This window comes from Paramormyrops kingsleyae, chromosome 24 (assembly GCF_048594095.1).
Source record: "Paramormyrops kingsleyae isolate MSU_618 chromosome 24, PKINGS_0.4, whole genome shotgun sequence".
In the NCBI taxonomy this organism is placed as follows: domain Eukaryota; kingdom Metazoa; phylum Chordata; class Actinopteri; order Osteoglossiformes; family Mormyridae; genus Paramormyrops; species Paramormyrops kingsleyae.
Window position 1 is genome coordinate 10,862,532 of NC_132820.1, and position 25,860 is coordinate 10,888,391.

At 55.2% G+C, this 25,860-nt stretch overlaps 1 protein-coding gene across 5 annotated transcripts; it reads left to right on the top strand.

Annotated features, from left to right (window-relative positions):
• The first annotated feature begins 663 nt into the window (after positions 1 to 663).
• acaca (acetyl-CoA carboxylase alpha) lies at positions 664 to 25,383 on the top strand. 5 transcript variants are annotated; one of them, XM_072706174.1, is made up of 55 exons: positions 668 to 872; positions 2,441 to 2,687; positions 4,209 to 4,341; positions 4,432 to 4,570; positions 4,662 to 4,771; positions 4,868 to 4,949; positions 5,048 to 5,146; positions 5,244 to 5,350; positions 5,424 to 5,534; positions 5,619 to 5,828; positions 6,244 to 6,414; positions 6,775 to 6,936; positions 7,936 to 8,099; positions 8,185 to 8,335; positions 8,411 to 8,514; positions 8,615 to 8,842; positions 9,277 to 9,427; positions 9,522 to 9,656; positions 9,742 to 9,888; positions 9,984 to 10,172; positions 10,268 to 10,368; positions 10,506 to 10,594; positions 10,841 to 10,965; positions 11,101 to 11,214; positions 11,341 to 11,454; positions 11,565 to 11,654; positions 11,901 to 12,019; positions 13,044 to 13,067; positions 14,017 to 14,160; positions 14,457 to 14,559; positions 14,955 to 15,062; positions 15,149 to 15,205; positions 15,431 to 15,475; positions 16,083 to 16,124; positions 16,243 to 16,281; positions 16,757 to 16,972; positions 17,107 to 17,262; positions 17,353 to 17,556; positions 18,360 to 18,515; positions 18,695 to 18,841; positions 18,941 to 19,210; positions 19,355 to 19,452; positions 19,619 to 19,739; positions 20,083 to 20,193; positions 21,558 to 21,701; positions 21,783 to 21,903; positions 22,258 to 22,354; positions 22,447 to 22,543; positions 22,921 to 23,056; positions 23,137 to 23,314; positions 23,405 to 23,517; positions 23,642 to 23,796; positions 23,910 to 24,080; positions 24,660 to 24,796; positions 24,919 to 25,383. In XM_072706174.1, exons 2-55 carry the CDS (start codon positions 2,470 to 2,472, stop codon positions 25,043 to 25,045), a joined length of 7,080 nt encoding a protein of 2,359 aa, XP_072562275.1. In that variant the 5' UTR covers positions 668 to 872; positions 2,441 to 2,469; the 3' UTR covers positions 25,046 to 25,383. The 5 variants fall into 5 exon arrangements, with proteins under 5 accessions (XP_023700613.2, XP_072562275.1, XP_072562277.1 ...); XM_072706176.1 differs by lacking the exon at positions 16,243 to 16,281; XM_072706175.1 differs by lacking the exon at positions 13,044 to 13,067.
• The last annotated feature ends 477 nt before the right edge of the window (positions 25,384 to 25,860 follow it).

A 25,860-nucleotide genomic window follows, 5' to 3' on the forward strand; every position in this document is an offset into this window, starting at 1 on the left:
AACCCTGAATATTGAAAAATACTAGAAACAGTGTGCAGGCTATTAATAAATCTGAGCTCCACAAAGGGTCTGTATATTCCAGAGTTTCCGTTGCCAGAGGAACCTAACTAGCGTGGCACGGTGTCCTCACACCCAACAAAGCTCTACATTCACGGTCTGCCCCGCACGGGCACTCCAGTAAGGAGGCCTGGTACCTCTACATCTCATCCAATGTCTTTCGTCTTGTGCCCTCCACCGGAAACTAGATATGTCGCGAAGTAATATATGCACGCGTTAAGAAGTATACTTGCCAGGTTCGTTAAACAAATGCATGACCGCTCGGCGACACTTCGTTTCAAAAATAAGGGGATGGCTCCCGCAACGCTCAGTCGGTTTCGGCGTGCTGCCTTCCAGCAGTTTTATGCATGGCGTATGTATCTTTAAAACGACATTTTGCAGCACAGACTGCGATTTCCCACTGATGCCTGAGAGCTGAGCGTGGGTAGCCCGGTATGCATCACCGGGTACACGTTCAAAGCCGTAGCACTCAAGTCGGGAACACCCCCGGATCAGACCATATCGAGGAGGTCACGTGGCGGCGAAACGCCCTGCACCGATTGGGCACGCCTCCGACACGGCGTTCGGCGTGGTCCCGCCTTCGACGCTCCGTTCTCGCTCTGATAGGCTGTCGCGCAGATCGGGTCAGAGGTCTACGGCCAGAAGTAACCCCATCGTCACATCACCCCACCGCCGCCGCCGCTGTCAAAGACCCTGCCGGGATCGCGCCAGGCGCCGACCTCCAGTACTGCCGTCGCCCCTCGCCGAAATATGCACAGCCGTGCCCTGGATTAGTCGCGTACGCTTCAGGATTGCTTGCCGATTCTTATCCCACGGTGAGTAAATGTGGATCCGGGCCGTTTCCCGGAAGGTACACCTGCAGCATCCCCGCTGGACCCGGCGGTTTAACGCTCCGAGTGCGGGCGACGCGTTTCACTTTGGCTGTGTGTTGGACGGAAAGCCCGGTTCATATGACGGGGAGCCCGATGCGTTTTCCCGTGTGTGTGTGTGTGTGTGTGTGTGTGTGTGTGTGTGACAGGCAGTCCGGTGCGTGTGACAAGGAGCCAGGTGCGTGTCGGGGAGCCCAGTGCATGTTCCAGTGCGTATGCCAAGGAGCTCGGTGCGTGTGCCGTGCAGCCCGGTGCGGGTTCCCATGCATGTGACAAGGCGCCCGGTGCGTGTTCCCGTGCGTATGCCGGGGATCCCGATGCGTGTAACAGGGAACCCAGCGTGTCCGTGGCTTTTTCAAACCGACCCGGCAATGCCTTTCTCCATCCCTGCTCCCAGCCCCGTCTCGGCCTGCCCGACCGCCATGAAGGTGTGTCCTGGCAGCAGTAGCGGAGGAGCCGGCTGCTCCGGTTCAGCCGGTCAGGCACGTCTCCCCGGGGGTTTTAACGGTGCCTGCTGCCGCTGCCCCTCTGCGGCTTCAGATCGTTGGGCTCACATGGGCCGGGGCTCCAATGCATGCGCCTGCCGGCTCACATGGGCCTGTCACAGGGCCTGGTGATGCGACGAATTATCATTATTGTAGTGGCTGCATTTGTCACCGCGATGATCATCTCCGCTTTTTAGTGGATGTCAACACCAGACTTCATTAAGCTCCTCTTTACACGCTCCGGCATCGCGTACAGAGGTGTGGTAAAGTGCGGTCGCGTTTATCTCCGCGCTGTGATAAATAACCTGAACCCCCATCAGCTGAAGGCTGCTTCTGTCCATGCAGTAACCTGCGCTTTTATTTTCTTTGATGTCTATCCAGAGTGAAGCCCTCAGGTCAGGACCAGCGGTAGGGACCTTACTGACCTAGTAAATCCATCAGATATTTGTGGGGGCAGTGTGGGCCTCAACATGTTTGGATGCTGGATCTGTGATCAGCAGGTTGCTGGTTCGAATCCCATGGTCGGCAAAGTGATTTTAGCCTGCCCTGGTCGCTGTAGAAAATTACAAAAGCGCCAGGGCGGTTTGCGGCGCGGTCGCCCAAAGCCACTGGCGAGTTTCCCGGGTGTCACAAAGAAAGCTGCTCTGACATGCAAGGAAACATAGTGAATGTTATTGTTAAGTCATAAGAATGACAAGGGGGATCTTGTGTTCTGAGGAATCTTTATTGGGAAGTGCTGACTCGCCCATAGTTGCATACTCATTCAGTTTGGGTGAAACTCATCACCTAAACGCCCCTCCGGGCAGACTGACACTGCTCCCGCTATCACCGGGTGGCGGTCAGACTTTGTCGGACAGGCGCGCCCTTCCGTTATCTTTATCATTGTTTCAACACAAGCTTTCAACACGCAGGGCCATTGTGAAAGAGGTGTGAAGCAACTTGACACTGGGCACTGGCAAGGGGCCCAGGTACTGAGAGTCACTGGGCGACCCATTTAACGAGGATATCCCCCCCCCCCCCCCCCCACAGTTCTTACAGCCTGCCAAGGCCGCTCCACCATGGCAGAGGAAGCCCCCTCCATCACAGAACCCCCCGTCCCGGTGTCCCACTTTACCATCGGCACCGTGTCCGAGGAGAACTCGGAGGACGAGATTCTGGGCAGGACGGAGGTGCCGCTGGAGGACAAGGATCGCTCGCTGTCGCCTTCTTCCGTCAGCTCTGACGGCCTCTACGAGCCGGGTCTGGATCACATGGATGGGCCCCTGCACAACATGAGGTCAGATCCCCCTACGTTTACCTCCTCTGCCCCTCGCTCTCCTCTCTGAGAAGTCACTTTTATAGGCTGTGTGTGTATGTTTAGTCACTGCAGTGGTAGGTCAGGCTGGCAGTGGGCCGCTTAACTCTGGGTGGCCATTCCTTTTGTGGCCCCTTCTCTGTGCTGTGTGAAGATTCTAGAGGTGCTGAACAGGCTGCCACTGCCCCCTGGTGGTGAAAACCCTGTGGTGCCTCTCTGCAAAGGGCCGGTGTGTATACAGGTTTTTGGGATAACCTTTAGGTCAGCTGTTCAAACCCAGGAGTGATGACTCTTTATCCAATCAGTCCTCTAATTAGTAATCTAATTACAGACTCACAATGAAAATCCACATACACAACTGCCTATTCTGGGTAAGATTAGCCACCCCTGGATTAGGCTGTCCAATGACTGGGAGATGCCTGTTTGAGTGACTGGGTAAAAGGTTCAAACAGAGATATACCAGTGCCTTAAATAGTGAACTGGGGCAGTTGCTTTCATTCATCTTCTAACCCCTCTTCCTGGTCAGTGACATGTTGGGGCCTGGAGCCTATCCCAGCCTGGACAGGAAGCCAGCTCATTGTAGGGAACAAAGATACACTTTGCAGTGAGGGACTATGCCACCTTACTGACCTAGTAAATCCATCAGATATTTGTGGGGGCAGTGCGGGCCTCAACATGTTTGGATGCTGGATCTGTGATCAGCAGGTTGCTGGTTCGAATCCCATGGTCGGCAAAGTGATTTTAGCGCTGAGCCCCAGAGCAAGGCCCTTAACCCCCCCCCCACCCCCAACCGCTCCAGGGGCTGTCTGACCCTACTACCTCAAAAAACTGTGTGTGGCTTTGAATAGAGGTGTCAACCAAAAGAAACCCCCTAAATGTAGAATTAAAAAAATATTATTAGCTTCACATGCTAAATTTTACACAACTGGACCCATCGTCAAATGTTTGTGACATTCTTCCTCTGTTACAAAACAAGAGGGCAAGAGCTTTTACAGCAGAACAGAGGCCCCTGAGGAAACTGCTGCTTCATCGAGGGGGGTGATCGGTGTGATGAATTCCCACCCAGCCTGCCACACCTTTTGGCTTGAGTAATGTTACTGACTTGTTTGGTCCTGCACTGTCTGCCTGTGCTTTGTGGTGAATCGCCACTAGGGGGCTCTGGGCCCCAAGTGAGCCTGCACGGAATAAGCAGTTGAAGGTCAGATGGGTTATTATTGAGACTATTCTAGGGCAGGTTGTGTTCTGATCCTTGGCTGGGGGGGGTGTGGCGGCGCCAGTCCACACTGGCACGTCGGCGACCTTCGCCTCATTGAGGTTTCTTTGTGGCAGCAGCCTTGCTCTTTATCACGTAGATAAGAGTAGCACTGAGACGCATATACATCGACGGTGTGATGTGATGAACCAGGTCAAGCCTACTTCGCAGTAAATCCTGGTCCGTGCGTGTATGTGTGCACGTGCGTGTGCTCACGCTCGTCCTCGTGCTCACGCTTGTCCTCCCCCCAGGCCCAGCATGTCCGGCCTGCACCTGGTCAAGCGAGGTCATGACCGGCGGCGCATAGACCTGCAGCGTGACTTCACGGTGGCCTCGCCCGCGGAGTTCGTCACCCGATTCGGGGGTAACAAGGTCATAGAGAAGGTGAGTCTGGGGTCGAGGGTCAGGAGGTGGCGGGCTGGGTGTGTCCCCGGGGTCGGCCCGGTGCCTCACGCGCGTCTGCGCCTCCCGCAGGTCCTCATCGCCAACAATGGCATCGCCGCCGTCAAGTGCATGCGCTCCATCCGCCGCTGGGCCTACGAGATGTTCCGCAACGAGAGGGCCATCCGCTTTGTCGTCATGGTGACCCCCGAGGACCTGAAGGCCAATGCAGGTGGGTTGCCGGGGCGGCAGAGGACTTTGGGGGAGGAGTGAGGGCACCAGCTGACCGTGACTCTCCTTCCCACTTGTTGTTCTGCTTGAAGAGTACATCAAGATGGCCGACCACTACGTCCCTGTGCCGGGAGGCACCAACAATAATAATTACGCCAATGTGGAGCTCATCCTGGACATCGCCAAGCGCATCCCTGTGCAGGTGAGTCTGCTGGCCCAGCTTGGACCGGGGGGTAAATGCTAAATGATCTGGCCTGTAGACACACACTGATGTGTACCTTGTCCCCCCCCCGCCCAGGCGGTGTGGGCAGGCTGGGGTCACGCCTCAGAGAACCCTAAACTCCCCGAACTCCTGCATAAGAATGGCATCGCCTTCATGGGTGAGTCTGCTGCTTCTCCAGTCAGGCCCCGCCCACACGGCACGTCTCCCATGAGTCTTTGCCGCTTCCGTATTTACCCCCCTGCCTCCTTCCATCAGGCCCCCCCAGCCAGGCCATGTGGGCTCTGGGGGATAAGATCGCCTCATCCATCGTGGCCCAGACGGCGGGAATCCCCACGTTGCCATGGAGCGGAGCGGGTAACGGCCAAGTTTACGGTCACAGTCTGGAGCGGCTCTGATCATCGGCGGACGCCTGAGGTGACGGTCCCCATGTCTGTCACCCTCCTCTCCGCAGGCCTGACGGTGGAATGGACGGAGAGCGACCAGAAGAAGGGGATCGTCAACGTCCCCCCTGAGCTGTACGAATTGGGCTGCATCCAGGACGTGGAGGCGGGGCTTAAGGTAACCATGAAAATTGGCATCACGACGTCACTTTAAGTTTCAGCACGATTACTCACTGGTCTCCCGTTGTCAGGCGGCAGAGAAGGTCGGCTACCCGGTGATGGTCAAGGCCTCCGAGGGTGGCGGGGGCAAGGGCATCCGCAAGGTCAACAGTGCCGATGACTTCCCCAACCTCTTCAGACAGGTACGCTCCCCCGACCGGCACGGCGGCCTCCTAAACCGCACGTGATGATGGTGCTGACCCTCTGCCGGTGCCCCCCCCCCCCAGGTCCAGACGGAGGTCCCGGGCTCGCCCATCTTCGTGATGCAGCTGGCCAAGCACGCCCGCCACCTAGAGGTGCAGATCCTGGCCGACCAGTACGGCAACGCCATCTCGCTCTTCGGCCGCGACTGCTCGGTGCAGCGGCGCCACCAGAAGATCATCGAGGAGGCGCCGGCCACCATCGCCACGGCCGACGTGTTCGAGGACATGGAGAAGGTACCTGCAACTTCTTCGGCTCTCCGCGAAGGAGGTCGGACCATTTGTAGTAGTGGAGCAGAAGTGAGGAGGAGGCTTGATCGAAAGGTTTCTAGGGCATATACTTAACCAGGGGCACTCTAGAATTGAATAAGATTAAAGGGTTAGAGTTAAGGTTAGGGGGATAATTTATGCAGACGGGCCAACCTTCTCATTATCCAGTGATTTTGAATTGGTGTGTCACGGTGGAAGGGACCATCTGGGAGCCAATCAGCTTTCAGTTGGGAGCAGTACCCCTGAGGCACCGCCCCAGAATACACTAGTCTTCTTAGACCTTTTATGGAATGCTATTGTTGAATGCCAGGGGGGAGGGGACATCTTGATGCGGTGTTCCGATTGGCCCGGAGAGTTTTGATTGGCGCCCCTTATCTGCCAGTGTGCTGTGAAGCTGGCCAAGATGGTGGGCTACGTCAGCGCCGGCACGGTGGAGTACCTGTACAGCCAGGACGGCAGCTTCTACTTCCTGGAGCTGAACCCGCGCCTGCAAGTGGAGCATCCCTGCACAGAGATGGTGGCTGACGTCAACCTGCCCGCCGCCCAGCTGCAGGTCAGTGCGTGCATGTGCGCTGCCCTTCTACATGGTAACTGGATGACCTATGATCATGTGACTGCGGTAGCCAACACGATCGTGTCCCCTTCAGCCAATTAAAGTGGCAGCTTAGGGCCAAGTGGCCACCAGGGGGCGCCCCATCTTCTCAGCCTGTCAGAATGGAAAGCAAGGTGACAGATGACAACTAGGTTAACCAAATTTTTATTTAGGGCCCCAAAAATGGTTGGGGTCGGCCCTGCCTTCCAGCCCTGCTTGCCGGTTTCTGGTATTCCAAGGCGGAGAAGCAATCAGGACAGTAAGCTGACCATATCTCTGTGTCTGTGTCTGTGTCTGTGTGTGTGTGGGATCCTCCTATAGATCGCCATGGGAATCCCTCTCCACCGCATCAAGGACATCCGCATGATGTACGGCCTGCAGGCGTGGGGCGACACACCCATCGACTTCGAGGAGCTGTGCACGCACCCCTCCCCTCGGGGGCATGTCATTGCTGCCCGCATCACCAGCGAGAACCCAGATGAGGTAAATCTCCCTAAGAACCCAGATGAGGTAAATCTCCCTAAGAACCCAGATGAGGTAAATCTCCCTAAGAACCCAGATGAGGTAAATCTCCCTAAGATCCTGTGGTGGGTTCTGACATGAGGACTGTGTGGGTCTTAGGCACGTCCAGGGTGAATTCTGACCTGTCAGTCTGGTGGGGTTCTATGTCGCTTTTCCAATGGCATAGAGGAACGAACCCGTACAGCAAAGAGAGACTAGTTACAGCGCAGTTCCAGCTCACTTCGGAACCGTGCTCAGTAAACCCGTAGGGCCATATCAGCGAGGGTATCGCTCTGTACTGCTTGCATAATTTACAGTGGAAAATCGTCAGTTCCCCGGTACGGCTGTGTAAAGATGTTACTGGGTTCGAGAAACGACAGTGACATAAAACCGAAGGCATTCTTGTTTACTGTTCAGGATGTGTACCTCATGATTTGCTATGTGCAATTTTGTTTAACTGCGTGCCAATTTCCGCAGAATCACCGCGTTGTGAAAGTATCAAACTCTTGCAGAATAGGTGTTTGCTTGCGTAAATTTGCTTTACGAATCCATTCCGTTCCGCTGTTCTGTAGTCCTTTTTTTAAGTAGGAGGTTTGAAATTTTGAAGTTCCAAGTGTGAACATCACAATGTGCAATACTACTAATAATGAGTAATATATAGAATATATGCTTTTTCCTTCAGATAATCCATGCACAGAACACTGACATTTTGACCAGTCAGATACTGGTGCTGCAACCAGCTTGGTTTGGTCACGCTGTGGACCCTGCTAGTTAGCGTGGTCTTGTCAGGGCGGTTACGGCTCGGGTATGACTCTCAAACTTTACAGTGGAAAACCGCCACTTTGCAGTATGGCTTGATTCTCCTTGGTAGTGGTAAAAGTGCCATTAGACAGGTCCAGGCTGGTTCTGGCGCAGGGTCCCAGGATGGGTTCTGACCTGGGTCGCCAGGCCAATTCTGACACAGGCCTCGTTGTTCAACAGGGGTTCAAGCCCAGTTCCGGCACCGTCCAGGAGCTCAACTTCCGCAGCAATAAGAACGTTTGGGGCTACTTCAGCGTGGCTGCGGCGGGGGGGCTACACGAGTTCGCTGACTCCCAGTTCGGCCACTGCTTCTCCTGGGGGGAGAACCGGGAGGAAGCCATCTCGTGAGTGGAACCTCTGGGCCTCTGTGTGTCTCCGTCTGAACGCAGCACCTTCGGTAAGGAGGCTACTGCACTTGCCTTCTTCCAGGAACATGGTGGTGGCCTTGAAGGAACTCTCCATTAGAGGGGACTTCAGGACCACAGTGGAGTATCTCATCAAGCTTCTGGAGACGGAGAGCTTCCAGCATAATAGCATCGACACGGGCTGGCTGGACCGGCTCATCTCAGAGAAGATGCAGGTGTGTGCCGCGTGTCGCCACGGGAACGTGTGGCCGTTTGACGGCGTGTGACCTGCGTCCCCTTTGGCTGCGCAGGCGGAACGTCCCGACACCATGCTGGGCATCGTATGCGGGGCTCTGCACGTGGCAGACGTCAACTTAAGGAACAGCGTCTCCAACTTCCTGCACTCTCTGGAGAGGTACAGACTGCGGCGCTTTCCACCAGTGCCGTGAGAGCGGGGTTATGGGACGCCGTCGTCCTCCCTGACCTCTGACCCCCGACCCGCGACCTTCCCACAGGGGTCAGGTGCTGCCGGCCCACACGCTGCTCAACACGGTGGATGTGGAGCTGATCTACGAGGGCACCAAGTACGTGCTGAAGGTGACGAGGCAGTCGCCCACCTCCTACGTGGTGATAATGAACGGCTCCAGCGTGGAGGTGGACGTGCACCGCCTCAGCGACGGGGGCCTGCTGCTCTCCTATGACGGCAGCAGCTACACCACCTACATGAAGGAGGAGGTAGACAGGTAAGGGGGTGGGGAGGCATTCCAAATCATAGGATGGCAGGTGGGACTCATTAATATTCATATAGGAAGCTCTGCCTGACTGGCCAATGACTAGGATGGCAGGTGATCACTCATTAATATTCATAAAGGAAGCACTACCTGATTGGCCAGTGAGTAGGATGGCAGGTGATCCCTCATTAATATTCATAAAGGAAGCACTACCTGATTGGCCAATGAGTAGGATGGCAGGTGATGACTCATTAATATTCATAAAAGCCCTACCTGAATGACCAGTGCATGGGATTGCAGGGGACAACTCATTATTGTTCATAAAGGAAGCGCTGCCTGATTGGCCAGTGAGTACAATGGCAACTCAAGAAACTGTTACCTGATTGGCGTGGTGGGAGGGAGCATAGGGAGTGCCCGCAGGGCCATGACGCTCCTCCCTCTGGCAGGTACCGCATCACCATCGGCAACAAGACCTGCGTGTTCGAGAAGGAGAACGACCCGTCGCTTCTGCGCTCGCCTTCTGCGGGGAAGCTGATCCAGTACACTGTGGAGGACGGGGGCCACGTGTTCGCTGGCCAGTGCTACGCGGAGATCGAGGTGTGTGGGGGGGCATTTAGGGGCTGTTGAAGGGCTTCCAGGGCCCTCAGTTCAGGAAGGTGCAGCATGGCCCATGTACACCGCCCGCCCACAGGTGATGAAGATGGTGATGACGTTGACGGCCATGGAGTCGGGATGCATCCACTACGTGAAGCGGGCGGGGGCTGTCCTGGAGCCAGGGTGCGTCATCGCAAAGCTGCAGCTGGATGACCCGAGCAGGGTGCAGCAGGTAGGGAGGGAGCCGCGGGTGGGGCGGGTGGGGCGGTTGTCGTGTGGGGCTTTGTCGTATGACGGCTCCCGGTTGTGTCTTGTAGGCGGAGCTTCACACAGGCAGTCTGCCCCAGATCCAGTCGTTGGCCCTTCAGGGAGAGAAGCTGCACCGAGTCTTTCACAGCACGCTGGACCACCTGGTCCACATAATGAGCGGCTTCTGCCTGCCCGAGCCCTTCTTCAGCGGCAAGGTGAGCGAGTGCTGCCCCCTGCAGGCCTGGCTAGGTATGCGCCGCCGTTTCCAGATTCGGCTCAAGTGCGAGCGAGTGCTTGTGTGCGGCCACAGCTGAAGGAGTGGGTGGAGAGGCTGATGAAAACCCTACGAGATCCGTCCCTCCCGCTCCTGGAGCTACAGGACATCATGACCAGTGTGTCCGGACGTATCCCGCCTGCTGTGGAGAAATCGATTAAGAAGGAGATGGCCCAGTATGCCAGCAACATTACATCTGTGCTCTGTCAGTTCCCCAGTCAGCAGGTGAGTCCCGTGGTCCCTCTGAGATCACCGTGCGTCGTCGTGGTACAGGTGGTTGCGTAGTGTGTGTGTGAGACTAACCATCCCTTCCAAACCAGATCGCAAACATACTGGACAGCCATGCTGCTACGCTGAACCGCAAGTCTGAGAGAGAGGTCTTCTTCATGAACACTCAGAGCATCGTTCAACTGGTGCAGAAGTGAGTTTTCCAGGGAGGGATGTGTGGCTGGGCAGGGGGTGGGGTTCACCTATAAACAATGTGCGGTTTCTCGTTGGCTGGGTTTTTATAGTTCCACCGGTGGAGTTTGCTTGGTGTGACGTGCCGTTCTCCCACAGGTACCGCAGTGGAATCCGCGGGCACATGAAAGCGGTCGTAATGGACCTGCTTCGACAGTACCTGAAGGTGGAGATCCAGTTCCAGAGCGGTGAGAAACTGAGCAGTGGTTTTGTGAGCCTTGCAAATTCAGTCACTTGACGCTGATGGACTATCCTAGCCAGCGATGGCTAGATACCAGGGTCTTCTGCTGGTCAGTGATGGCTAGATACCGGGGTCTTCCCCTTGACCAACAGCGGTTCTTGTGTTAACTATGGAAATATGACTTGGATTATATTAATATCCCCACACTGGTCCCTGTCAGATCCTTAACCACATTATCTGACTGCCCCGCCAGGACACTATGACAAGTGTGTGTTCACACTAAGAGAGGAGAACAAGGGAGACATGGCTAATGTCCTCAACTACATCTTCTCACATGCCCAAGTCACCAAGAAGAACCTTCTAGTCACCATGCTTATTGTGAGTCTCCCTGTCCACATCCGTTGCTCCGTATCTCGGCTCTCATTTGCAGTCACGCCCGGGGTGGCATAGAGACCTGGTATCTCCCATAATGCCCTTCAAAGTTGGCAGTGACACTGTTGTTAAACTTCCCAGGACCAGCTGTGCGGCAGAGATCCCACCCTAACGGACGAGCTCATGGCCATCCTGACGGAGCTCACTCAGCTGAGCAAAACCACTAATGCTAAGGTGTCGCTGCGGGCACGGCAGGTAAGCTGCAGCCAGGGGGCGCTGTTAGGGACAGTTCCTATTCAGAACTCTTGATTCTTGAACGGTGAACCTTTCGGTAGCCCTGCCCTTGTTGGCTGTGCACAAAACTACCCCTGTCGTCCCCAGGTGCTAATTGCCTCTCACCTGCCATCCTACGAGCTGAGGCACAACCAGGTGGAGTCCATCTTCCTCTCTGCCATTGACATGTACGGCCACCAGTTCTGCATTGAGAACCTGCAGGTAGGACACCCTCTGCTTCCCTGCCGTCCTCACCTCCTGATCTGGGGGGGGGGGACTCACTGTGATGCCCTTGGGATGCCATGATAGATACCTGCTACCCTCCCTGACAGAAACTCATCTTGTCGGAGACGTCCATCTTTGACGTGCTGCCTAACTTCTTCTACCACAGCAACCAAGTGGTCCGGATGGCTGCACTGGAGGTAAGGGGTCCTGACCCAAACTTCCCCCTCACCTACCTCCTCAGCCCCCTCCCCCCTGAAAGTCTAGGGACTTCCCAGTGTCACCTGCTGCTCGTCAGTCAAAGAAAGGACAAAGGCAGAACATGGTTGTCTTTAAGAAGCAGTTTTGGTTTTCTCCAGTAGTCCAGTCTGATCCAGGTGGGTGTGATGGTCCGTGGACCTCACAGTAATGTGTTGGGTCTGATCCTCCAATGGTCCCGCCCCCAGGTATACGTACGCAGGGCGTACATCGCCTATGAGCTCAACAGTGTCCAGCACCGGCAGCTGAAAGACAACACCTGCATCGTGGAGTTCCAGTTCATGCTGCCGACCTCCCACCCTAACAGGTACCCACAATGCACTGCAGCATGGCCGAAGGGGAGGGGGCGGAAACCTGCCTGTGGCCCTCTCTCCGTCGGCCAATGTGATAAGGGAGGTGATCTTGGTCCTCGAGGTTACGGGGGTTTCTTCTCCTAATGGTTAGTGTTGGGAAAGGACTCTTCCTTGCGGAACATGAATAAATAAAGTAGCACCCCCGCAGGCCTGGAGGACCAGTATCACCCCTGTCTAATTTATGTACTAGACCAGGCCACCTTCAATTTGACACATTAGGAGGTCAAAACAATAAAAATGAGAAGGTATGTAAGACCGGATCTGAGATCACCATAAATGTTCTTGCCTGAGGCTCCTGCCCATTCTTTGTTAGCCGGGAGCTCGGCCTCCAAAGGTTAAGACCTAATCCCTGCTTCCCGCTCCCGCCCCCCCCAGAAAAGTAACGACTAAAGGCTACAATGCTAACAATCTGAAAAGTGGTCCCTGAATTGTGGCCAGCTAACCTACTAAAACAGCAGCTTGCACTGGGCTTCACTGGGCTTCACTGGGCTTCACTGGGCTTCACTGGGCTTCACTGGGCTTCACTGGGCTGCTGCCCCCTGACTTGTCCTGTCTTTGTCTGCTACATGCTTTACATCTCACCAGTAGCCTGGCTGTGTGTCTGCATTTTTAGTGTCTTTAGATGAGTACAAAAAAAAATTTCAATTCCAGTTTCCTGCCAGATGTAAATGCATGATGAAGAGGAGGGGAGTGGCCGTTGCTCCTGTGCTTGTGTGCGGCCGTTCGGGATCGCTCGTCTCGCTGGTACCTGCGGGTCGGTGGGGCTGGTGCTGACAGGCCGCCGTAACCCCCCCCCCCCGCCGCTGCTCCCGCCTTGGCGCTGGCGTGTTCGGCTGGCTCCAGCGTAGCCCTGCCCAATCAATCGGTGATCGTTTTGTTTGGACTGAATGCCGCACACAGCACCAGCGATCCCCGGCTGCCTCCCCCTGACTTGTGCCTGCCACTAACCGATGAGTAATTAATGTCGTTTGATTGCAGAGGGAACATCCCCACCTTAAACAGGTACTGTACACTTTCCTTCTATTGACCGGCAGGGAGGAGGGGCTTCGATTCCTTCCAGAGAGCAAACCGCAGACGGTCAGACGCAGCCGATAAGGGGAAAATGCTCCCGGGACCCCGGCTTTGTTCGGAGGCTAATTGCTGCCTAAATAAGTAGCTACTGGGAGAACTACAGCTAAGAGGTGATCAGGGGCCCAGGAGTGTGTACAGGGGGCAGGGCCCAAGCTGGATTGATTGGTCCATGGAGCGCCTCTCCCCTGTCACTCAATAATTCAAAACATATTATTGGCTAATGGTAAGATTGGCCCCTCTGTATGAATAATGGCCCTTATGTTGCCACCTTAAAAAAATCCTAGAGTGACTCCTGTCCGGGCCAGAGCTCAGAGGCTCCCTCCCTGTCTGACCGTGCTGCTGCTTGTAGCAACCAGCCCTTGATGGGGGCAGGTTGACACCAGCATATTTTACTGCAGAATGCTGGTTATGTGTATGTAGTGGGGGATTATGGGTAATCCGTATGTGTTTATAAAGCATGTCTAGTGTCTTCTGTCCTGTTAAATTGCTAACATTGGGAGTATTGGACAGGTGACATTAGAAATATTTAAAAATCTTCCCCTTCATTATTTTGGCACCTTCTGGGCTTCTGAAGGAAGTGCAGGAAGTTAACAGTCCTAGTTTAGTGAAAACAGTGGAAGAAAATTTGGTCAAAATTTAAAATGTGGTTGAAGTGTGCTTTTCCACACCTGTCTGTTGGGGGTATTGGACTCATCGTGCCCCTCCCCCCCCCCCTACCAACACAAGGCGCAGGTAAGGCTGCCATACCTGGAGACGCTGCTGAAAGCACCGCTGTGGAGAAGTTGAGCTTGCTATGCACCGCTCTGGATGTAGATGATCTGGAGAAGTAGGTGAGCATGGCCGCCTGCCCCTGCTGACCGCGTTCGTGTCGTGCCCCCAGAACGTCATTCGGCTCCAACCTGAACCACTACGGCATGGTGCACGTGGCGAGCGTCAGCGACGTCCTGCTGGACAACTCCTTCACCCCGCCCTGTCAGCGAATGGGCGCTATGGTCTCCTTCCGGTCCTTCCTGGACTTCACCAGGTGGGCTTCCTCCCGACTTTCTCGTTGAGGGTTCGAGGGTGTTACGTGTGTGAGAGCAACCAGAACCTTCCAGTTTTGCTCCCATTAAGTGTAACCTGCTACCGTTTTATTTGTGGGGGACAGTGGGTAGCGGGTTAAGACTCTGTTCCTGTAATCGGAAGGTTGCTAGTTCAAATCCCAGAGTCAGAAAAGTGAGGCCCTTAACTCTTGATGTATGCAGGGACTGTCTGATTGATTCTGCTTTCTCCTAAAACAAAAAAATAAAACTACCCCCCCCCCCTTCCCCTCCATTTCAGAAACATCAATGACGTGATGAGCTGCTTCTCCGACTCGCGGCCCCCCAGTCCCACCTTCCCCGAGGGTGGAAACCCAGTGCTGTACGGCGAGGACGACGGCAAGGTAGGATAGTCTGTTGGACCATAGGGTGGGTATCCGTGTTCGGAGAGAGAGCCACGTGTAAACCGATGCACGCGGCAGTTTGTGTTTTAGACCTTCAGCTGTGGGGTGGGATCGGCGCCCCCTTCCGTCAGGGAGGGCAGCGACGCCGGACTTTAAACGATGAAGTGACATTAGTCACCGGAGCCATAATTACACCGAACAAGGCTTTGTGACTCCTTAGTCTCTCCGGTGTTTGACTAATTACGTCTGCTGGGAAATGAAGAATGGAAGCAGACATTTATGGAAACAAAGAAAATGAAAGTTTCATTGAGGTATTAGTCAGAGAGACAGACGGAAATGAGGGGGGAGGCAGGTGTGGGGGTGTATAAGAGACCTTTTCCTCGGGACGTTTGCAGGGCGTACGGGAAGAGCCCATTCACATACTCAACGTGGCCATCAAGACTGACGCAGACATCGATGATGACGGCTTGGCAGCCATGTTCCGGGAGTTTACCCAGTCCAAGGTAAGGCCACGTCCCCCACCCCCGCACCCCCACTCCCGCCTCGAGGCTCCCCGCACACTGACGTCCCTCGTCTCTGTCCTCTCCAGAAGTCCGTTCTCTTTGAACACGGAATCCGCCGGCTCACCTTCCTGGTGGCTCAGAAGGTGAGAGCCTTCGATCGTTCTTTGACCTTTCGTTGCCCCCCCCCCACCCCACCCCCGCCAATGAACATCACTGAATTGAATGGATCTTATAAATCAAATCCCGTGTCTTGTTCAGCGATTGAGCTTTTAATTAAGCTAATTTACTGTAGCTTTCCCGTGTTGTGTCCCCCCCCCCCCCCCCCCCCTGTCTCCCGGCCCTCGCCGACCGTGGCTTTGTGATCACAGGATTTCAGAAAGCAGGTCAACTGCGAAGTGGACCAGAGGTTCCATGTAAGTATGCCGCCTACTGGGGTGCGGCATGTGGCGCTGGGGGGGGGGGGGGTGCTTGGGGGTGCATCGCTGTCCCTGCAGTTGCCCCGCCCCGCCACGGACCCCATTCCTGCACAAGCTTGGACTTAACAGCTGACAACTCTTGATGGGCTTTTTTCTTTCTTTCTGCTCATGTGACGTTCTGCATGAGACCCTGTTGGGGGCCCAGTGGTGGCGGTCACATGATCCCTTTGTGAGGGGCTTGCTTTATGTTTCTAAATCTCTCTGTAATGGGTGTGAGTTCCATAGCACATTACTTTACAAAAGTGTGCATACAGAGCTGATGTCCTTCTCTTTTCCCATGGACCTTTGCTGTTGCTGACCTTCTCCATTGCACCCCTCGCTCCTTTTAAAGACATCGGCTGCCGTGGGCAGGATGATGCTCGCTGGCTCCCCCTGCTGTCTGCTAACTCCGACTCTGGGCTCGGGTTGCTCTATCCTGTTTAATCCCCGCTGAAGGCACCTCCGCACCTTTTGTCATGGCCAGATGCCCCCTTCCCTCTCCCCCGGTACAGGGCCGTAAACAGGAAGCTTGTTCTGACTCCGATTTCTGTCTTTACCTTCACAGAGAGAGTTCCCCAAGTTTTTTACCTTCAGAGCCAGGGACAAGGTGAGTGTCATTCTCTGTTCTGCCACTAGGGGGCAACACACGCTTTGGCAGATATACTATGCGATAGTGTCTGGATCATCGTGACTGACTGGAATACCATTTGCTGTAAAACAAACAGATGAACGGAGGGACGGATGGACGAGTGGAACTATTTCAGGTCTTATGATCAATGAGGACATTCTACCCCCTAACCCCCCCCCCCCACCACAAGCTTGTACCACTGAAACTCATTACAGTAACGAGCCCTGGTAATTAAAGGGCCCTCTTTTAATTATAATCACCCTGAGGGCAAGGTCACCCATTAATGAAATCTGAGCATCATTTATTTCAATTTGTCCGGTCTTCTAACTGTGGGGCGGTTTTGTGGAACTTGGAGAACATCCAAGTGTTAAGACCTGTGCCTTAGACCATGGCTCATTGCCAGTTTTAACCTGGTACTGGGTGTTAAATTGGTACTGGGTACTAACTTGGTATTGGGTATTAAATTGACCCTGGGCACTAATTTGGAACTGGACACCATCTCTACAGGGTGTTAACCTGGGTATTAACTTACCAGAGTTTGTGGTGAAAGCAGACGGGTCTCAGGTGTGGTTACAAAGATAGGGATGCAGCTGAGGCGGTGTTCCTTGCAGTTCGAGGAGGATCGCATTTACCGGCACCTGGAGCCAGCGCTGGCCTTCCAGCTGGAGCTGAACCGCATGAGGAACTTCGCCCTCACCGCCATCCCCTGCGCCAACCACAAGATGCACCTGTACCTGGGCGCTGCCCGTGTGGAGGTGGGCGCAGAAGTCACAGATTACCGCTTCTTTGTACGGGCAATCATCCGCCACTCGGACCTGGTCACCAAGGTGAGTCATCCCAACTAGGTTGACCCCGTCCATCCCAACTACTGTAACTGTAACCCACGGACGACCCGTCAAACTGATGGCTAGCCTGATTCTCTGACCCACCTCCCTCCTCCATATCTTGCACACCTTCTCAGGAGGCTTCGTTCGAGTACCTTCACAACGAGGCAGAGCGCCTCCTGCTGGAGGCCATGGATGAGCTGGAGGTGGCCTTCAACAACACCACGGTCCGCACGGACTGTAACCACATCTTTCTCAACTTTGTGCCCACGGTCATCATGGACCCCTCCAAGGTAGGACCGCTCCTCTTGGGCACCCTCGGACATCCTGCACCCCCCCCCCCCTCAGGCGTAGCTGATACCCGCACCTGTGTGCCCCCACAGATAGAGGAGTCTGTCCGCTCCATGGTGATGCGTTACGGCAGCCGGCTGTGGAAGCTGCGGGTGCTGCAGGCCGAGCTGAAGATCAACATCCGGCTGACGCCCACGGGACGGCAGATTCCCATCCGCCTCTTCCTCACCAACGAGTCGGGCTACTACCTAGACATCAGCCTCTACAAGGAGGTCACGGACTCGCAAACGGCCCAGGTGTGCTTCCCGATCTCTCTCGAGTCACACCTCCCAGCATGCACCGCTCTAACCCACCCTGAGACTGCCTGGGGTCGGTCTGCTGGTATCGCCGCAGGGGTGGGTCTAGCCACATCCATCCTATTTTGACATAATAGCAGATGCCTTCTGTGACTTGGGTGATGGCCCGTGTCACCTGCTCATTCACCTGAATAAGAGGGTTGCTTTAAAAAATAATAATAATAATGGCAGTGTAAAGGGGCGGAGCTTCAGTGGTTTCGGTATTGCCGTCCATGGTTACGCCGACCTGCGCAGCCCTGTGGGTTAGATGGAGCATACTGAGGGCCTGCTTCAGGGGTCTCCAACGCCGATCCTGGAGAGCTACTGTTCAGTAGGTTTTCTATCCTCTCTGGCTTCTGATGAGCCACAGCTGTTCTCAGGTAAATACCAGGGCCAGGTTAGAAAGGATAGAAAACCTACCGGAGAGCAGCTCTCCAGGACCGGAATTGGAGACCCTCACCAACCTCTTATTTCAGGCTCTTCTGATTCCTCCCCAAGGTCATTGACTCTTCCCCTTGGTCTTTGACTTTTACTTTTAGTTTTTTTGACCCCTCCCTTTGGCTGTTAGTCCCTCCCCCTTTGGTCTTTGACGACTTCACTCTTTGGTCATTAGTCCCCCCTTTGGTCTTTGACCCCTCCCCCTTTGGTCTTTGACCCCTCCCCCTTTGGTCTTTGACCCCTCCCCCTTTGGTCTTTGACCATTCCCCCTTTGGTCTTTGACCACTCCCCCTTTGGTCTTTGACCCCTCGCCCATCTCCCCGCAGATCATGTTTCAGGCGTATGGGGACAAGCAGGGCCCCCTGCACGGCATGCTCATCAACACGCCCTACGTCACCAAGGACCTGCTGCAGTCCAAGCGCTTCCAGGCCCAGTCGCTGGGTACCACCTACGTCTATGACTTCCCGGAGATGTTCCGGCAGGTGGGCAGCCGGGTGGCCCCTCCCAGCATGCCCTGGGGCTCAGTCTCCCCTCATCCTTTCGGTTTTAATTTCGTCTCCCCTGTTTAATTCCAGTGTATTTTTGGCCTTCGCTTTTTAAAATATTTATATTTTAATACAATTTTGGCTGTAGAAATAATATCCCGCTCCACCCTCCCCAGGCTCTGAAGAAACTGTGGCAATCCATGGACACCTACGCTCATCTGCCCCCCTGCCCCCAGCCTTCGGACCTGCTTACCTTCCAGGAGCTGGTGCTGGATCCCCAGGGGCAGCTGGTGCACATGAACCGCCTACCGGGGGGGAATGAGGTGAGGGGGGTGAGAAAAGATATCCACGTTGCTTTCAGGAGGGAATGAGATGTGGTGTGCTAACCGCCCCCCCCCCTGTGTACGCTCTTTCCCCGTCAGATCGGCATGGTAGCCTGGTGCATGACCCTGCGCACCCCCGAGTACCCGGCGGGCCGTGACATCATCGTCATCGCCAACGACATCACGCACAAGATTGGCTCGTTCGGGCCGCAGGAGGACGCCCTCTTCCAGCAGGCGTCGGCGCTGTCCCGCGAGCGCGGCGTGCCGCGCATCTACGTGGCGGCCAACAGCGGGGCCCGCATCGGCTTGGCGGAGGAGATCCGGCACATGTTCCATGTGGCCTGGCAGGACCCCAGCGACCCCTACAAGGTGAGGAGTCTGTGTAAGGGTCGGGGCCCGGGGCCCGTCTATGCTGGGGCCTCTCGGTTAAACAGAGGGCCTTGCTGCTGTCTAGCCTCTGGACCTCTGGCTGACCTTCCCCCCCCCCCACTGTGATTTTATCTGATTTTGCAGGGGTTTAAGTACCTGTACCTGACTCCCCAAGACTATAAGAAGGTGTCTGCCCTGAACTCTGTCCACTGCGAGCACGTGGAGGATGAGGGCGAGTCCAGGTGAGCCCCCCCCCCCCCCCCGGGGCCGGCCATGATGCCCCCCACCCCAACAGTGGGAACAGCCCCCTCCCCACAGCTGTCACACCCATGGCTGAGTGAATGCAGCTCTGTTAAGATCCCGCGTCTTAATCAACTGCCCCCCCCCCCCCCATCCCCTCGACCGCAGGTACAAGATCACTGACATCATCGGGAAGGAGGAGGGGCTCGGTGTGGAGAATTTGCGTGGATCTGGGATGATCGCAGGAGAGTCTTCGCTGGCCTATGAAGAGGTCATCACCATGAACCTGGTGAGCTCACTGCCACTCCGTCCCTCCCTCACGCACGCACGCGTATCTCTGCCACTCCGCCTCTCCCTCACGCACGCACGCGTATCTCTGTCTCTCCCTCACGCACACACGCGTATCTCTGTCTCTCCCTCACGCACACACGCGTATCTCTGTCCCTCCCTCACGCACACACGCGTATCTCCGTCTCTCCCTCCCTCACGCACGCACACACGCGTATCTCTGTCTCTCCCTCACGCACACACGCGTATCTCTGTCTCTCCCTCACGCACGCACGCGCACGCACGAGCATCTTATTTCCTCATACCCATGGATCGCCGCCTCTCCCTCTGTCTGTTGTGCCCAGGTCACCTGCAGGGCCATCGGCATCGGAGCTTACCTTGTGAGGCTGGGGCAGAGAACCATTCAGGTGGAGAACTCCCACATCATCCTGACGGGGGCTGGGGCTCTCAACAAGGTCAGTGCTGGGGCTCGCTGGGTCCCTGGTGGAAGGTTTTATGCAGGTTTGTTACTGCACACTGTCCACTTCCTGGTTGATTGTGGCCCTCTGAGTAGCTCAGAGTGTCATGGGATTCTCTGGAAAGATGCAGCTGACCTGAAGTTTGGGTTGTCATGGAGACATGATGATGCAACCAGGCTAAGAATCAGTTTGTCTGTAATGTGCCAGCTGGGACATCTCATGGATTATTTGTGTGAAACTTCATTTATCACCTAATTATCCAGTGGTGTAAACCCTGAGTGTGCCTGTGTTTAAAGTACGTGAGGAATCGGTAAATTATCCACGCTCCCTAAGCCCAGGGACTGTATGCAAATGGTACAGTTTCTATTTGTCCTTCTCGTGTGTGTGTGTGTGTGTGTGTGTGTGTGTGTGTGTGTGTGTGTGTGTGTGTGTGTGTGTGTGTGTGTGTGTGTGTGTGTGTGTGTGTGTGTGTGTGTGTGTGTGTGTGTGTGTGTGTGGGCGCATATGCAGTGTACAGTGTTTCTGCTGGTAACATTTCTCTGTGGCGACCCACGACACCAAAATCTTCGCTGACCTGACAAAAAAAATAAAATATTCAACCAACCAGTTATCTAATCCAACACCTTGGTGACTCGCTCGCGAAGACCGATTCCCGCCCCCACCCCCCTGCACACATTATGGAATTCACCTGGTTAACGGCAGTAATGAGCTATGTCGCACTGTCATTTAGCAGATGCTCTTAAAAAGCGCTAATAAAATGGGCTTATTTCAGTGCGCAGGCTGAAACCCGAGTATTTACCGTTGTTGTGGGGGGGAAACTGAGCAAAACAGTAAAGTCTAGCCGTTAATCTATTCCCTGGTGACCTAGTAACATTAGTGGTAACTTTCTGACCCCTCCCCCCCCCCCCCTCGTGTGTGTGATGACCCCATAAGTATCCGTTAAGGTTGCCCTCACACCAATGCCAACAGCGGCACCCATCACTGAGAATGGGGGTGCAGCTTGTCCCGCCCCCCCCCCATGTTGGGATGGGGTGCTGAGGGGTGATTTGCATAGTAATTGCATTGTGCCCCCGGCAACAGCAAAAAAGGGCGTCGGGATGATTTGTCTGAAATTGTAATGGACAATTTTTTAATCATCATTCCCGCCCCCCCACCCCAGACACTGTCTCCATCGTCTTTGCGACATTCTCTGGTTGGCCGGTTGTCAGGCCGCAGTAGCCAATCGGAGTGCTTCTCCTCGGGAGCGTCACACGGTGATGAGCGAATGGCAAACGCGTGTCTGTGGGGGGGGGGGGTCCTTCCACCGTTTGGTCACTTGGGCCTGTCCCGGGAAGTGACGTCACGCCCCCCTGCCCCCCCAGGTACTGGGCCGGGAGGTCTACACCTCGAACAACCAGCTGGGCGGAATCCAGATCATGCACAACAACGGTGTGACGCACAGCACGGTCTGCGACGACTTCGAGGGCGTCTACACCCTGTTGCAGTGGCTCTCCTACATGCCTCGGGTGAGCCCCCCCCACATCCCCCCCCCCGACCCGGCGCCCACTCTGCATTCCCCCCCGCTGACCCTCCCCTCTCCCTCACAGTGCACCTCCAGCCCTGTGCCCATCCTCGACTCCAAGGACCCCATCGACCGACCCGTGGAGTTTGTGCCCACCAAGGCCCCGTACGACCCACGCTGGATGCTGGCGGGACGACCCAGTCAGAGTGAGTTCCTGGGACGTGGTTCCTTGACCCCAAGCTGTCCCGGGCCCCCGGCCAGTTCCCCTCGAACCGGAACGTAGTAGCTGAGCTGTTCTGCCTCATTCCTATGGTCTTATGGGTATTTTTTGTGGCCTCTCAGATGCGTCTGAGCGCGTGCAGGACTCGGCAGGTTAGGAGGCTGTGCCTGTGATCGGAAGGTCACTGGTTCAAATCCCAGTCGGCGTGGTCAATGTCTCCCCCGATCAGGACTCTTAACCCCAGTAGCTCCAGGAACTGTGTGACTCTGCTTTTCCTCAAAAATGTATGCCGGGTTGGATAAAAGCGTTTGCTAAATAAAATGTAAATGTCTCCCTGCAGACCCCAAGGGCCAGTGGGTGAGCGGCTTCTTCGACTACGGCTCCTTCCAGGAGATCATGCAGCCGTGGGCCCAGAGCGTGGTGGTGGGCCGGGCCAGGTGAGCCCCCTGCTGGCTGAGGGGGGTGTGTGCGCACACAACCCAAACGGCACTCGGAGTTGACTGTGTTCTCTTCTGTCGTCCGGTCGCAGGCTCGGGGGGATACCCATTGGTGTGGTCGCCGTAGAAACCAGGACTGTGGAGCTGTCGATCCCAGCAGATCCTGCTAACCTGGACTCTGAGGCTAAGGTAACATTTGGTCCCCACAATGTAATATATGCATCAACACACACACAAACACGCAGTAACTCCCTCTCTCTCAGAATAGAGCAGAATTGAATGCAGGACCAGCTTTTTAAGTCATTATAAAATCAAGAATTGTTTTTGATTTTAACTTTTTATAAGCTAATGAATGCAATTAATACATTTTAATACATGTGAATCTGAATGGTGTTACAATAATACTCTGTGCTCAGCGCACAATGACTTCCTTATCTACAATTTACAGTGATTTTCCATATTCACATTTAGTTTGTCTCTGGTCTCTCTCTCTCTCTCTCTCTCTCTCTCTCTCTTCTCTCTCTTCTCTCCGCCTCCCTCCCTCCCTCCCTTTCTGCCCCCCCCAGATCATACAGCAGGCCGGCCAGGTCTGGTTCCCCGACTCGGCCTTCAAGACGGCTCAGGCCATCAAGGACCTGAACCGCGAGGGTCTTCCGCTCATGGTGTTTGCCAACTGGCGGGGCTTCTCCGGCGGCATGAAAGGTCCGTCCCTCTCTGCTCGCCTGTTAGCCTGCCTGTCTCAGTAAGGCCGCTCCAGTAACCGCGACTGCGTCTGCGAACAGACATGTATGACCAGGTGCTGAAGTTCGGCGCGTACATCGTGGACGGGCTCCGAGAGTACCTCCAGCCGGTTCTGGTCTACATTCCGCCGCAGGCCGAGCTCCGCGGGGGCTCCTGGGTGGTCATCGATCCCACCATCAACCAGCGACACATGGAGATGTACGCCGACAAGGACAGCCGGTAAGACTCCACGTGGTGTGGGTCGCCGTAGGGGATGGGTTCACGTCCACGTGGGCTTTGATCCCATGGGCGCTTGCGTTTCCCTTCCAGAGGTGGCGTCCTGGAGCCCGAGGGGACTGTGGAAATCAAGTTCCGCAGGAAGGATCTGGTGAAGACTATGAGGAGGGTGGATCCGGTCTACATGGGGCTGGCCGAGAAGCTGGGTGAGTCTGCTGGCCCCAGGATTCCCGCTGGGGTTGGGGGGTGGGGGGGGAGGGCTCGACTTTGAGCAGGTACTTCTGTTTGGTGTTGGCCTGGAATCTGATTGTAGACCCTGCCCCTGGCCAGGAACTCCGGAGCTAAGTCCCGCAGAGCGCAAGGCGCTGGAGACTGAGCTGAAGGAGCGGGAGGAGTTCCTACTGCCTATCTACCACCAGGTGGCAGTGCAGTTTGCGGATCTCCATGACACGCCAGGACGTATGCAGGAGAAGGGTGTCATCACGGTGAGTCCCTCATCTCCCACGTGTCTCCCGTTTGCGCTGTCTGTGTCCGTCTCTGTCTGCTCAGGCCTGGGACCCTGTCGTTGTGCTTGACTGCTGCGCATCCTCATTCCCAGGATGTGCTGGAGTGGAGAACCTCCCGGCAGTTCTTCTACTGGCGCCTACGCCGCCTCCTGCTGGAGGACTTGGTGAAGCAGAAGATCCAGGCATCCAACAACGAGCTGACGGACGGGCAGGTTCAGGCCATGCTGCGGCGCTGGTTTGTGGAGGCGGAGGGCACGGTCAAGGTGAGCACCATGCAGAACCCCCCCCCGACGGATGACCTTTATTGCCTCACGTTAATCAGTGCCCCCCCCCCCCATCATGGCCACCTTGATACCATCTTCAGCTTCCTAATTAAAAACAGACGTGTTACAGTGACTAATGGCCGTGTTAAGCACCGCGCTGTCAACCTCATTAACGTTCCTTAGCAGCTGGGTGGGGAGGGGTCTATTTGGGGTCAGAGGTCATTCACCATGAATATACAGGTTGGGTTCTGGGTGTCAGATGAGGGGTGGGGCTACCGGGGCATTGGCTCTAGCTGAAAGCTGATTGGTCACCAGGGTGTCCCCTTCACCATCACTCACTGATTTACAGCATGTCATTGTCCAATGGTAATGTTGGCCTCTCCTTATTAAATACAGCCTCTTTTATGCCCCCCACCTTAAAGAATTCTGGAATAGCCCCTGGTAACGTGCATAAGTGGTCATTTGCTCCTGTCTTCACACCATTCCTGATGCACGGCCATAGTCATGCTTGAGGTTCATCGCCTTCATGGTCCAACTGCAGATGAGTGACAGGTTGCTTTGCCGCCCCCCCCCCCACAGGCTTATCTGTGGGACAACAACGAGATGGTTGTGGAGTGGCTGGTGAGACAGCTTACGGAGGAGGAGGGGGCACGCTCCATCATCGACGAGAACATCAAGTACATCCGGCGTGACCACATCCTCAAGCAGATCCGCAGGTGAGCGCCCCCAGCTGGCCATGCAGGTCACGAAATTAGCCAAACGCTGGAAATGGTATTAACGGTAAGGGCTGAGATGAAGTGACCCCATCTGTGGTCCCCCCCCTGTCATTCTATCTCAGCTTGGTACAGACCAACCCGGAGGTGGCCATGGATTCCATCGTCTACATGACCCAGCACATCTCCCCTACCCAGCGTGCGGAGGTGGTCCGGATTCTGACCACCATGGACACCCCGGCCTCCTCCTAGAGACAGCCTTCACCACCCGCACATGCACGTGGTGTTCGGAAACTGAGGCTACAGGAGCCAAAATGGCGTCCACAGGAGGGCCGGAAGAGCCAGCATGGCGCACTAATGGGTATACGTTTTATTGCCCTGGTTTCGTCTGCTAGCAGTGATCCCGGTTTTAGTGGCTGTACTGTTCCAGGGGGCTCGACTTCCCTTTCAGCCTAGAATACTGTGTACATTTAAGGACAGTGTGTCGTGTCGTTAGTGTTTATTTATGTGCACTTAGCAGTCAAGCGTCAAGCACCTTCTCTGTGATTTTAACAATGGGAATTCCTGAAATAAACTAAAGACTAACAGTTGTTCTGGTTTCCGTGTGTCTATCTGCGTCCACATCCACATCCCACCGGCAACGGTCGCAGGCAGATGGGTGATATCACCAGCGCAGCTAGAGTTCTGTAATTATTTTTATTTACCCGTATGTCCACTAGATGGCACTTTTGTACATGGACCGTTACCAGGCAGCTACAACACACCTAATGGCACGGTTACCCACCTGGGCACAACTGGCATCCATTCATTTCTGATAGCCTGCTATACCTGTGTTTTCTACAAATTCCATGAGGTTGGGGTGGGGGCTGTGTTACCCCTCACATGGGCGAGAGGACCAGAGGGACAGCTTATTTAATGCTGGGATACGGAGACCTATCACCCAGGACCTGGGTTTTATTATTGCAGATCGTCCCAGACTTGTGCGAATTACGACGACTGGCATGTATGACTAAAGTTAATGCATTTGTTAAAATGCATCTTGGGCAGACGTACAGCCTAGCGTTCAC